This window comes from Dreissena polymorpha, chromosome 6 (assembly GCF_020536995.1).
Source record: "Dreissena polymorpha isolate Duluth1 chromosome 6, UMN_Dpol_1.0, whole genome shotgun sequence".
NCBI lineage: Eukaryota > Metazoa > Mollusca > Bivalvia > Myida > Dreissenidae > Dreissena > Dreissena polymorpha.
Window position 1 is genome coordinate 68,053,958 of NC_068360.1, and position 12,521 is coordinate 68,066,478.

General features: G+C 37.8%; 1 protein-coding gene across 9 annotated transcripts in view; it reads right to left on the reverse strand.

Annotated features, from left to right (window-relative positions):
* LOC127833364 (rho guanine nucleotide exchange factor 7-like) overlaps nucleotides 1–12,521 on the reverse strand; it is a 98,740-nt gene that overhangs the window by 23,983 nt on the left and 62,236 nt on the right. For 7 of the 9 annotated variants that reach the window (XR_008027386.1, XM_052358574.1, XM_052358567.1 and 4 more), the window contains one exon: nucleotides 6,066–6,158. Coding sequence is in view for 8 of the 9 variants with exons in the window: in XM_052358574.1 (XP_052214534.1) it covers nucleotides 6,066–6,158 (93 nt within the window). In the remaining variant the exon portion in view is untranslated. Of the gene's footprint in view, nucleotides 1–3,766; nucleotides 3,919–6,065; nucleotides 6,159–12,521 lie in introns of those variants that run through there. The other 2 variants (XM_052358571.1, XM_052358572.1) reach the window with 1 other exon arrangement.

A 12,521-nucleotide genomic window follows, 5' to 3' on the forward strand; every position in this document is an offset into this window, starting at 1 on the left:
TAGAACATCCCCAAATTAACTTTTCTTTACACTGTTGTTATTTTTGTTCAATACACAAATATTAACCTATTTTTACAAATCCTGTACAGTAAAGGAAACTAAATCTAAGTTGATATTTTAATATGCTTGATCCTATTTATGTATTAACATTGTTTTATACATACAAACTGTGTTGCTGTTTTTCAATTAACAAGCAGATTAAAAATTAATTATATTTTTATGTATAATTTGAATTGACAAAATTAAATGCAAGTTGCGTAGCAAGAATTACATGTTTGATTTATTGTCAGTGAATCGTGACATTTTCTCAATGTTTCAGACCACCAGTTTGTCAAAGCTATCAACCGCTTGGATGGTCAAGCTAAATAGAATTGACCCAGCAAATCACAACTGTCCTGTTGCCATATAATATTACATATCATATTACATTGGTTTTTTAAATGTTGAATTCTCAAGTCATTTCCATAAACATAGTATTTACTGGCACAGCAACAAAGGCTTATACATCATTATGAATGAACATGTGTCAAAAATTCAATTTGTAAGTCTCTTTACTGGACAGTGTGAAAACAGAATAAACTAGTGACCTGAAAATCAATAGGGGTCATCTGCGAGTCACGATCAATGTACCTATGAAGTGTCATGATCCTAGGCAAAAGCGTTCTTGAGTTATCATTCTAAAATCATTTTACTATTTCGGGTCACCGTGACCTTGACCTTTGACTTTGTGACCTCAAAATCAATAGGGGTCATCTGCGAGTCATGATCAATCTACCTATTAAGTTTCATGATCCTAGGCATATGCGTTCTTGAGTTATCATCCGAAAACCATTTTACTATTTCGGGTCACCGTGACCTTGACCTTTGACCTAGTGACCTCAAAATCAATAGGGGTCATCTGCCAGTCTTGATCAATCTACCCATGAAGTTTCATGATCCTAGGCATATGCATTCTTGAGTTATCATCCGGAAACCATTTTACTATTTCGGGTCACCGTGACCTTGACCTTTGACCTAGTGACCTCAAAATCAATAGGGGTCATCTGCGAGTCATGATCAATCCACCCATGAAGTTTCATGATCCTAGGCGTATGCATTCTTGAGTTATCATCCGGAAACCATTTTACTATTTCGGGTCACCGTGACCTTGACCTTTGACCTAGTGACCTCAAAATCAATAGGGGTCATCTGCAAGTCATGATCAATCTACCCATGAAGTTTCATGATCCTAGGCATATGCATTCTTGAGTTATCATCCGGAAACCATTTTACTATTTCGGGTCACCGTGACCTTGACCTTTGACCTAGTGACCTCAAAATCAATAGGGGTCATCTGCAAGTCATGATCAATCTACCCATGAAGTTTCATGATCCTAGGCTTATGCGTTCTTGAGTTATCATCCGGAAACCAATTTACTATTTCGGGTCACCGTGACCTTGACCTTTGACCTAGTGACCTCAAAATCAAAAGGGGTCATCTGCGAGTCATGATCAATCTACCTATGAAGTTTCATGATCCTAGGCGTATGCGTTCTTGAGTTATCATCCGGAAACCACCTGGTGGACGGACCGACCTACCGACATGAGCAAAGCAATATACCCCCTCTTCTTCGAAGGGGGGCATAAATATAATATAAATATTTTGTTGAATTCCCAAATGAGAATACAAATTTTGTAATCCAAAACACACTTTCTAGCTTTAAATAAAATGTCCACATGTATTTCCTTTGCCCCTAACAAAAAGCTAGCGACAACTATGGAGCAATGTACAATGTCGTGCCATACGGTGTGTGTAATGATTTTTTTCATTTTCATTTTATTGCCAACCCAACGCTTACCCTAGCAACATCTATTGCTCATGTATTGTCCTGGTAAAAAGCGCGCGAAAATTAGCGTGGGTGTATATACACTGTCGAAGGAAAACTTTGTAGCGAGGAGAATGCTGTATCTTTGACGTTACGCTCTTTCAGGTAGTTTAGTATTGAAACAGATAATGTACTGTGTACTGATTTACAGGAAAATCTGGTCAATACTGGATTTAATTTTGGTTATTGTGAAAACATGATCAGCAGTGTTAAGACTGCCATGTTTTGACAAATGTGCGCGTTTTCGATTGTTCGACATCATGTTTAGATATGATTTACTGTGACGCAGTTGTGTAGGTTTATATACACGAACTGAGAATATAGTGTAACATTCCATCACCTATTGCAAACTGTCGAGCTAAACACGTCAACAGTTTGTTTCTAATCAGCAACACACTTTTTAATTGTTTCTAAGCGACAACAAACTGTTGACGTGTGTTACTCCACAGTTTGCATTCAAAAGTTTGCACCTGACCGCATATCGGAGACTCCAGTGTTTAATTGCATTGTACTTGCTCACATACTACACCTGTTAGTCATGTGACGCTTGACAGACGCTGCTTACATGAATGGTGTGAAATGACAACAAAGGCAATCAATTGAGCGTGTCTGTCAAAATCGTCGATACGATGCATATCCTTGGAGATTTGTGACATTCTTTGCTGGATTATAGTTTAGATTATAGTGTGCAATAGAAAATAGGCTATTCAATTAACCCAAACACGCCATATTTCCTATCAGACTATGTGGAGTTTTTACAACGTGAAGAGATGCAAATGGTTTGGTGGTTTCAATTTCTATTTAATTAACCGAATTATTTGATTATCCGATATTCAATTAAGCGGAATCTACTGTACAACATTTCATATGAAAACAGAAGAATGAAAATAGGTAAATAATTTTCCAGAACTTAGACTTTAACTTCGACCAAAGTAGAGTCAAGGAAGTTCAGCTCTATATTGCATACTTTAATAATTATTTAGCTATTGCCCACATCTTACTATGTCTACTGTATGCATCCAATGCACAACCACTCACAAGTAGCAAACATGCACATAGTCAACAACATTATATTGTGTGATTTAAAACAAGTTCCATATCACAGTCATTACACATTGATACAACTAGCAACACTACTGCCCTAAGTACAACATATTCATAGCACTTCAGTAGTCAGTAAGCATTAAGAGTTGCCAGATATGATCAACTAAACTATGAAACAATATGGCAAGGCTAAGAGATAGTGTTTTTTTTAAATTAACGGTTTTCTTATAATCAATTGCTTGGAATGGTATCATAAAAAACAAAACATACCTTTTAATGAAAATAGTTTTATCAGCTTATGAGTAAAATCAAGCAACTTTAGGAATACTGGTTGCTTAGGAATACTGGTTGCTTAGGAATACAGGTTGCTCTAGTGTGGACAACTAACTACATATGAGCATAAGGAAAGGTGGCCCTATGCATGTGTGTAGTGTTGTCCCAAATATGCCTTTGTACAGGGATGAAACTTTCTGCTTTTATGGAATGTTTTGTTTAAAGAGGTCTCTTCTAAGCAAAAATCCAGTGTGGGCGGAAAGTGCCATCCCTGATTAACTTGTGTGGTCTGCGCAGGCTTATCTGGGACAACTCTTTACATACAGGGGCCCGTCTCCCACAGCAAGGCCCATATTGATATGCACTGATTATTCCCTCCATGGATCAAACAAAACAAGCAATCACAAGGGCCAAAAAACTTCTTTTGTTTTCAGTTTCTGAAATGTTTTATGCAGAAATCACACAACATTATTTTGCGCAACTCATAACTAAAATAAAACACAACAAACTAATAATAACTTATTATTTAAACAAATAGTTTATGGCAAATGTGAAACATTGCTTGTTTTGCTTGCATAGCAGAATGTGAACTTCAACTATTATGTCAAACTTTTACATAATGCACTCTTGTGTTTTTTAAGGTATCTACGAAATAAATGGATGATACTTGGCTCAGACACAATACCTTTCTCGGAACTATCGTCACAATTTTCCACAATTATTTCTGGCGATTTCACTAATGAAACAAAACAATGGTTTGATGACCAAGAAACGAAATATATGCTGGACTAGACGTGGTACCTGACTATTACCAAAGCTGTCATGAAACAGTCTTTATCAAATAAGATTCATGGAGATTTTTTATAATTTTGGATAATAGATACTGTCCAGCGTAACAGTAAAAACATACACGAGAAAAAAAAGATAAAACAATGAAACTGAATATATGTAACAACAGAAGATTCAGTTAAACAAATGATTATTCTTATAAATGCAAAATTATAACTTATACATAGGTTACAAACAACAAAGTCACGACATGAATGCAAAATATATAGTGATCAACAACAATTAAACATAGCAACAACATTAAAACATAACAACATTAAACAAGAGGGCCTGAAAGGCCCAAAGTCGCTCACCTGAGATAACAAGATATTATTGGGACAAATTTTCTGACCCAGTTTCACAAAGATCGGAAAATAAATGTGGCCTCTAGAGTGTTTACAAGGTTTTACTATAGCCATATCAGGAAAAATGCCCCGCCCCCTGGCAGCCATGTTTTTCAACCAACTGGCATCATTTTTGTACTCATCCAAGACATCATTGGGATGAATCTTCTGACCAAGTTTCATGATGATCGGAAAGTAAATGTGGCCTCTAGAGTGTTCACAAGATTTTACTATAGCCATATAAGGAAAAATGCCCCGCCCCTTGGAAGCCTTTTTTTTAGACAAACATAATTATTTTCGAACTCATCCAAGATATCATTGAGATCAATCTTCTGACCTAATTTCATGAAGATTGGACAATAAATGTGGCTTCTAGAGTGTTAACATGGTTTTACTATAGCCATATATAGCCATATAAGGAAAAATGCCTCGCCCCTGGTGGCCATGTTTTTAAAGAAGCCAAAACCATTTTCGAACTCATCCAAGATATCATTGGGACAAATCTTCTGACCAAGTTTCATGATGATCGGAAAATAAATGTGGCCTCTAGAGTGTTACCAAGGTTTTACTAAAGCCATATAAGAAAAAATGCCCCGCCCCCTGGTGGCCATGTTTTTCAACCAACCGGCATCATTTTCGAAATCTTCCAAGATATTATTGGGATGAATCTTCTGACCAAGTTTCATGAAGATCAGACAATAAATGTGGCCTCTAAAGTGTTAACAAGTTTTTACTATAGCCATATATAGCCATATAAGGTAAAATGCCCCGCCCCTTGGCAGCCATGTTTTTCAAGCAAATGTAACAATTTTCCAACACATACAAGATATCATTGAAACCAATCTTCTGGCAAAATTTCATGAAGATTGGACAATAAATGTGGCCTCTAGAGAGTGAACAAGGCAAATGTTGACTTCGCACAACGGACAACACACGACGGACAACGGACGACGGACAAAAGGCGATCACAAAAGCTCACCATGAGCGCCTTGTGCTCAGGTGAGCTAAAAAGAGAATACTAACAATAATAAATTTGAAATAAGTTTACAGATATGTGAAATTATACGTTGCAAAAATATAGGTATTATATGATTGTACAGTGTTTTCTTTAATTTGTGGATGGGTTCAACTGAGCCAACAATTCCAGTGTAGGAATTAAATAATACATTTCAGAATTCTAAATGACTCAATTTTGAAACAATATCTAAGATTCAATCTTTTTACTTCCTCAACATAATAACCTGATCACATTTATTTCACTATGATCAATGAATTCTTTGATACAGTAATTGTTCACAAACAGCTAAAAGCATTTCACTTTCAAGAACATTTAAATGTAAATTATTTATATTTAAAAGTTTGTTGTTCAAAGTTCAATGATGAGAACCAGGTTATGCGCATATTGAAACCATGTCTTTGGAATTCTGCAGAATAATGGATCAAGATTATCCCTTTTCACTGTGAGCAAAGTGAAAATTGCTATATGCAACCAGCATTAAACCAGAACAGCCTGCGAGTTACTTGCAGTCTGTTCAGGTTTTAAGCTGTTTACTTGTCATCAGTCTTAGGGTTGGAAATGAAGCCTTAAATTTTAATTAAGTAGAAAAGTTTTTAAATTTAATTTGAATATTTAAGGGACTGCAAATACGTCAAAGCGTGAATATGAGTGGTAAAAGGTTAACTCTGAAATGAGCAGCATATTTGCACTTACATGAGTTGACAGTGTGCCTGGTCTTTGCGCTCGTGCAGTAAGCTTCAATCACCTTCAAGATGAGAGCATCCTCCGAGTTGACACGTGGGTCATCTAGAAATACAAACACATTTCTCCAACAACTGCCTCACCAGTATATATGAGTCTGGGTCTTGGAAAACCAGGCTTAATAATGCGTAAAGTGTCATCCAACAGTGCTCCAGCTAGGATTTGAAAAGGGCAGGGAGGGGCTGTTTTGTCAAAAGGGCATTTTTAACACGCAGAATTTTGTCAAAAGGGCTCTTTCAAGCCCAGTCGTATCTGAAATGCTCCCTGTTGTATATAAAGCTTTATGTTATTAATAAAAAGTAGAAGATATTATTTCCATTATTATTAAACCATGCAAATAAAATGTCCACAATGAGGAATTAATTAATTACAATGTAACAAGAGATTTATAAATTATAATATGTCTTCCACAAAAACAAAAACAACAAGAGATGTGTTCGTCAGAAACACAATGCCCGCTATTGCGCCACTTTGAAATAAAATTTCAATATATCATTTGACAGGTTTAGAAATTATCTCCCTTTTAAAGCTTTTTAATACCCTTGGATTGTATTTTTTTACTTTTAGCCTTGAAGGATGACTTTGATGTTGACCTTTCACCACTCAAAATGTGCAGCTTCATGAGATACACATGCATGCCAAATATCAAGTTGCTATCTTCAATATTGCAAAAGTTATGGCCAATGTTAAAGTTTTCGGACAAACGGACGGACGGACTGACTGACGGACGAACAGTTCAACTGCTATATGCCACCCTACCGGGGGCATAAAAACAACATTTTATATATATATATTTTTTTTAATAATAAAAGGGCAAGGCAGGCCATGGGAAGGGCAGGGCGGGGCTTCTGATGGCCAGGGCGGGGCGCCCTTCCATTGAGGCCTAGCTGGAGCACTCGTCCCAGATTAGCCTGTGCAGTCCGCACTGTCAAATCAGGGACAAATCTTTCTGATATTATGGTATTATACATTTAATGAAGGTCTCTTCTAAACGAAAATCCATTTAACAGAAAGAGTAGTCCATGATAAGCCTATGCTGACTCACAGGCTAATCTGGGCCGACACTGAACACAATTGCATTAAGCCTAATTTTCCAGATCTAGGCTCATATATACAATCTGGTTGGCAATAAACTCTGGTTTTGATAGTGTGCCATGATTGTTATTCAAAAGTATGATAACATACAAGCTCTTTTTAATATTAAAGAGGTGACACCCAGGAGATTGTCAAACAAGAGCACTGCATAACGGGTGCCACGCTGGGTTGCGAAAGCTTGTCAGATTTTTTTTTTTTTAGAGGTCACAGTGACCTTGACCTTTGACCTAGTGACCCAAAAATGGGTGTGGCGTGTAGAACTCATCAAGGTGCATCTACGTTTGAAGCTTCAAAGTTGTAGGTGGAAGCACTTTGATGTTAGAGGAAAATGTCAAGGTTTTAGCACTGCGGACGACGAGCTGGCTATGACAATACCTCGGGTTTTCTCCTAAAACAGCCGAGCAAAAAATCATTATAAAATGGTTATATAGTAGGTATATGTCAACTATTACCTAACTTCTATATGAATATGAGCCTTGCTATGGAAAACGGGACTTCATGAATGTGCATAAAGTGTGGTCCCTAATAAGCCTTTGCAGTCTGCATAGCCTTATCAGGGATGACAATTGACACCCATACATTTAGCCATGTTTTCCCACAGAGAGGCTGTTGACAGCAGTCTGTACTTTGACTTGTTTCATGTGTGAAACATGGACATTGTCCACAGTTTGATATTGTACATTACAGCAATGACAACAGGCAAGCTGGATCAGAAACCATGATACTGTCAGAGTGCCATGACAACAGGCAAGCTGGATCAGAAACCATGATACTGTCAGAGTGCCATGGTTCTGGAAATGAACTTTGTCAACATACGGGACATTTCTTGCTAATTATATAAAATTCATTAGCAGATTACAAAAAAATACAAGCTAAAAGATATTATTGTTCAATAGGTAAAAAAATATGTCCCAGATGTAAACATAATTATTCAGTGTCCCCAAAAAGCAGTTAAATTAATGCTTTGAATGCAATCAATTTCATCAGTCCCCGCTGTTAAAATAAACAATTAATAAGCAAACCATGAAAGTGTGCATATCAAGAATACTTTGTGACACATTAACACATGACAAGCATCTGCATAAATGTTCACTTGATGTATGGGTAGAGTCCATTTTACTTCTTTAAAGATGTGAGTTTTGTGACACAATACACAACAGTTCGCCTTTATTCATTCAGTTTGTCTTTCAGTTTCTTAATATTCAAACAGATGTATCAAATGCAACAACATGACCTACATGTAACACACCTGTAGGTTCAAACAGGTATCAGATGCAACAACATGACCTACATTGAACACACCTGTAGGTTCAAACAGTTATCAGATGCAACAACATATCCTACTTGTAACACAACTGTAGGTTCAAACAGGTATCAGATGCAACAACATGACCTACATTGAACACACCTGTAGGTTCAAACAGGTATCATATGCAACAACATGACCTACATTTAACACACCTGTAGGTTCAAACAGGTATCAGATGCAACAACATGACCTACATGTAACACAGCTGTAGGTTCAAACAGGTATCAGATGCAACAGCATGACCTACATGTAACACAGCTGTAGGTGCAAACAGGTATCAGATGCAACAACATGACCTACATGTAACACACCTGTAGGTTCAAAAGCTATCAAATGCAACACAAATGCCTAAATTTAACACACCTGTAGTTTCAGAAGATATCACATGCAACAACATGAACTACATTAAAGACGAGCTGCGTCACCAACAAACAGTGGGTTTCATACAGGTAAATGTTGCTGAAGCAAAAACAGAATCTCCATAAATGTCATCAACTTCGCATACGTACTTTCTCAAGATCCAGATTATAGTTTTCAAATATTTCTGAAACCATAGCAACCACAATTTTGATCTGACGATAAGCCTGAAATAACGTGCTTATTCACCATATGGCCCTATATTCTAATACCAAGTTAAATCACCGAGATTATACCCCATTTACACTGGACAAGCATTCTTACAGTCACCCAGGACATTTTAGGATTGCTTAAGATTTTAGTTGATACCTATTTCTGTAAAAAGCAACCAATTTTTGCCTGACTCAAATACTGAAAATATCAATCCAGCTTAAATAATTTTTACTTGACAGCTGGATTCAGATCTTTCGTGGGGAAAGACAGACAGATGGACACAATTGAAATAATGTTCACATTACCAACAGGCTGTCTATGCACATACCAAGTTTCATCAACCTAACTTAAATTATTTTTGAGTTCCAAGGATGCAAGTTTTGGTGTTACATTTCTGTTACAACAGCAACCACAATTATTTTGCCCAAAAAAGCACAGAAATAACTTGCCCTTATGGCCATCTGTTTACATACTAACAAGGGCTGTTTGTAAAACATGCATGCCCCCCATATGGGCTGTCAGTTGTAGTGGAGCCATTGTGTGAATACGGTTTTTGTCACTGTGACATTGACCTTTGACCTAGTGACCTGAAAATCGATAGGGGTCATCTGCCAGTCATGATCAATGAACCTATGAAGTTTCATGATCCTAGGCGTAAGCATTCTTGAGTTATCATCCGGAAACCATTTTACTGTTTCGAGTCACTGTGACCTTGACCTATTACCTAGTGACCTGAAAATCAATAGGGGTCATCTGCCAGTCATGATCAATGTTCCTATGAAGTTTCATGATCCTAGGCGTAAGAATTCTTGAGTTATCATCCGGAAACCATTTTACTATTTTGAGTCACTGTGACCTTGACCTTTGACCTAGTGACCTGAAAATCAATAGGGGTCATTTGCCAGTCATGATCAATCTACCTATGAAGTTTCATGATCCTAGGCCTAGGCGTTTTTGAGTTATCATCCGGAAACCATTTTACTATTTCGAGTCACTGTGACCTTGACCTTTGACCTAGTGACATGAAAATCAATAGGGTTCATCTGCCAGTCATGATCAATGTACCTATGAAGTTTCATGATCCTAGGCCTAAGCGTTCTTGAGTTATCATCTGGAAACCATCTGGTGGACAGACGGATGGACTGATTGACAGACCGACATGAGCAAAACAATATACCCCCTCTTCTTGCAAGGGGGGCATAATTAAATATAGTTTCATCCACCTAGCATGAGTACGCTCCAGTTATAGCAAAATCCAGATTTGTCAGACAGATAACACTGAAATAACATGCCTATTGCCCATATTGCTGCCCTCTATCCACATGCCTGTTGACCATATTGCTGCCCTCTATCCACGTGTCTATAGCCCATATTGCTGCCCTCTATCCACATGCCTGTTGACCATATTGCTGCCCTCTATCCACGTGTCTATAGCCCATATTGCTGCCCTCTATCCACATGCCTATATTGCTGCCCTCTATCCACATGCCTATTGCCCAGATTGCTTCCCTCTATCCACATGCCTATTGCCGTATTGCTGCACTCTATCCACATGCCTATAGCCCATATTGCTGCCCTCTTATCCACATGCCTATAGCCCGTATTGCTGCCCTCTTATCCACATGCCTATTGCCCATATTGCTGCCCTCTTTCCAAATGCCTATTGCCCATATTAATGTCCTCTTTCCACATGCCTATAACCCATATTGCTGCCCTCTATCTACATGCCGATTGTCCATATTGCTGTCCTCTATTCACATAGGCATTGTCCATATTGCTGCCCTCTATCCACATGCCTATTGTCCATATTTATGTCCTCTATCCACAAAGGCATTGCCCATATTGCTGCCCTCTATCCACATGCCTATTGTCCACATTGCTGTCCTCTATCCACATAGGCATTGCCCATATTGCTGCCCTTTATCCACATGCCTATTGCCCATATTGCTGCCCTCTATCCATATCCCTATTGCCCATATTGCTGCCCTTTATCCAAATGCCTATTGCCCATATTGCTCCCCTCAATCCACATACCTAGATCCACAATCCACATTCATCAACCTAGATTACATACTGTTTGGGATATTGTGGATTGAGATTTAAGTTTTCAATCAATTACGTCACCATAACAAACTCAATTTGGCTTATCAAAAAGAAATTTAACAAGCAATATGGTCCCCTACCGGTGAAACTCCACCAGTCTTTTTTTTTTATTTGTTGCCATAGCAACCAGAATTTTCGACAGAAGAACAAAATGAAATGCCATGCATAATCACCATTTTGTCATCTATCCATGTTTCAAGTTTCATGAAAAAATATGTAGAACTTTTAAAGTTATCGCAGGATCCAGAAAAGTGTGACGGACAGACTGACAGACTGACTGACTGACTGACACACAGAGCGCAAACCATAAGTCCCCTCCGGTTTCACCGGTAGGGGACAACAAGCATATTCACCATTTGGCCCTGAATCCAAATACCAAGTTCCATCAACCTAGCATGAGGACTTTTTAAGTTATGACAGGATTCAAATTCAGATGGACTAACAGATGCTAAGACAGACAAACACGTGGACAGACAGACACAGGTAGGGACTAAACACACCTGCAGGTTCAAACAGGTATCAAATGTAAAACAAGGTCTTATCTTTATAAACAATCCTTCAATATAATATGTGACAACAAGTTATGATAAAAATCATTACATTATCACATCATTTTTGACATGCATCCAAAATTGCAATAATAGCATAACACTGTTCTTTTATAAAATTGCATGCAGTAAAAACATACTGAAAAATTATATTAATGCCAACCATATTAACCCACAATAGGTGAGAAAGTTAAGGACTAAAACAACACTACAGAATCCTAAGTCTGGGACTAGGTACTAACAGGCAGTCCGTGTGTTATCAATACTGAGCATGCAATGTGGGGACTTCTCTATGGACAAAATACAGTCAACACTCCATTGGGTCTGATGACATACGTGCTGCATTCTTGGAAATCTGAGCTAAATGCATGCACGTAAAGTGTCGTCCCAGATTAAGCTTGGAATTCTGCACCGGCTCATCAGGAATGACACTTTCTGTGTTAATAAAAAAAAATAGAGAAAAGAAAGTTTCTTCTTAATGAAAATCCAGTCTCAGGGAAAAGTGTCATCCCAGATTAGCCTGTGCTGACTGCACACTATATTCTGGGACAACATTTTAAGCACATGCATTAAGCCCAGTTTTCTCTGATCGAAGTTCCTACAATAATCAAGTGCAGATGTCAGCTCTTTGCCAGGACCCTGTGTAGGTAGGACGACCTGAACCCAAAGCTAAATTATGATGGAGCTTGACAAAAAATCCCTGTGAAAATATATGAAAACCACAAAAATATATTCTTAAAATATGAAGCCCTGTTTTTCAATATTATTTCAATGTTGACTTCT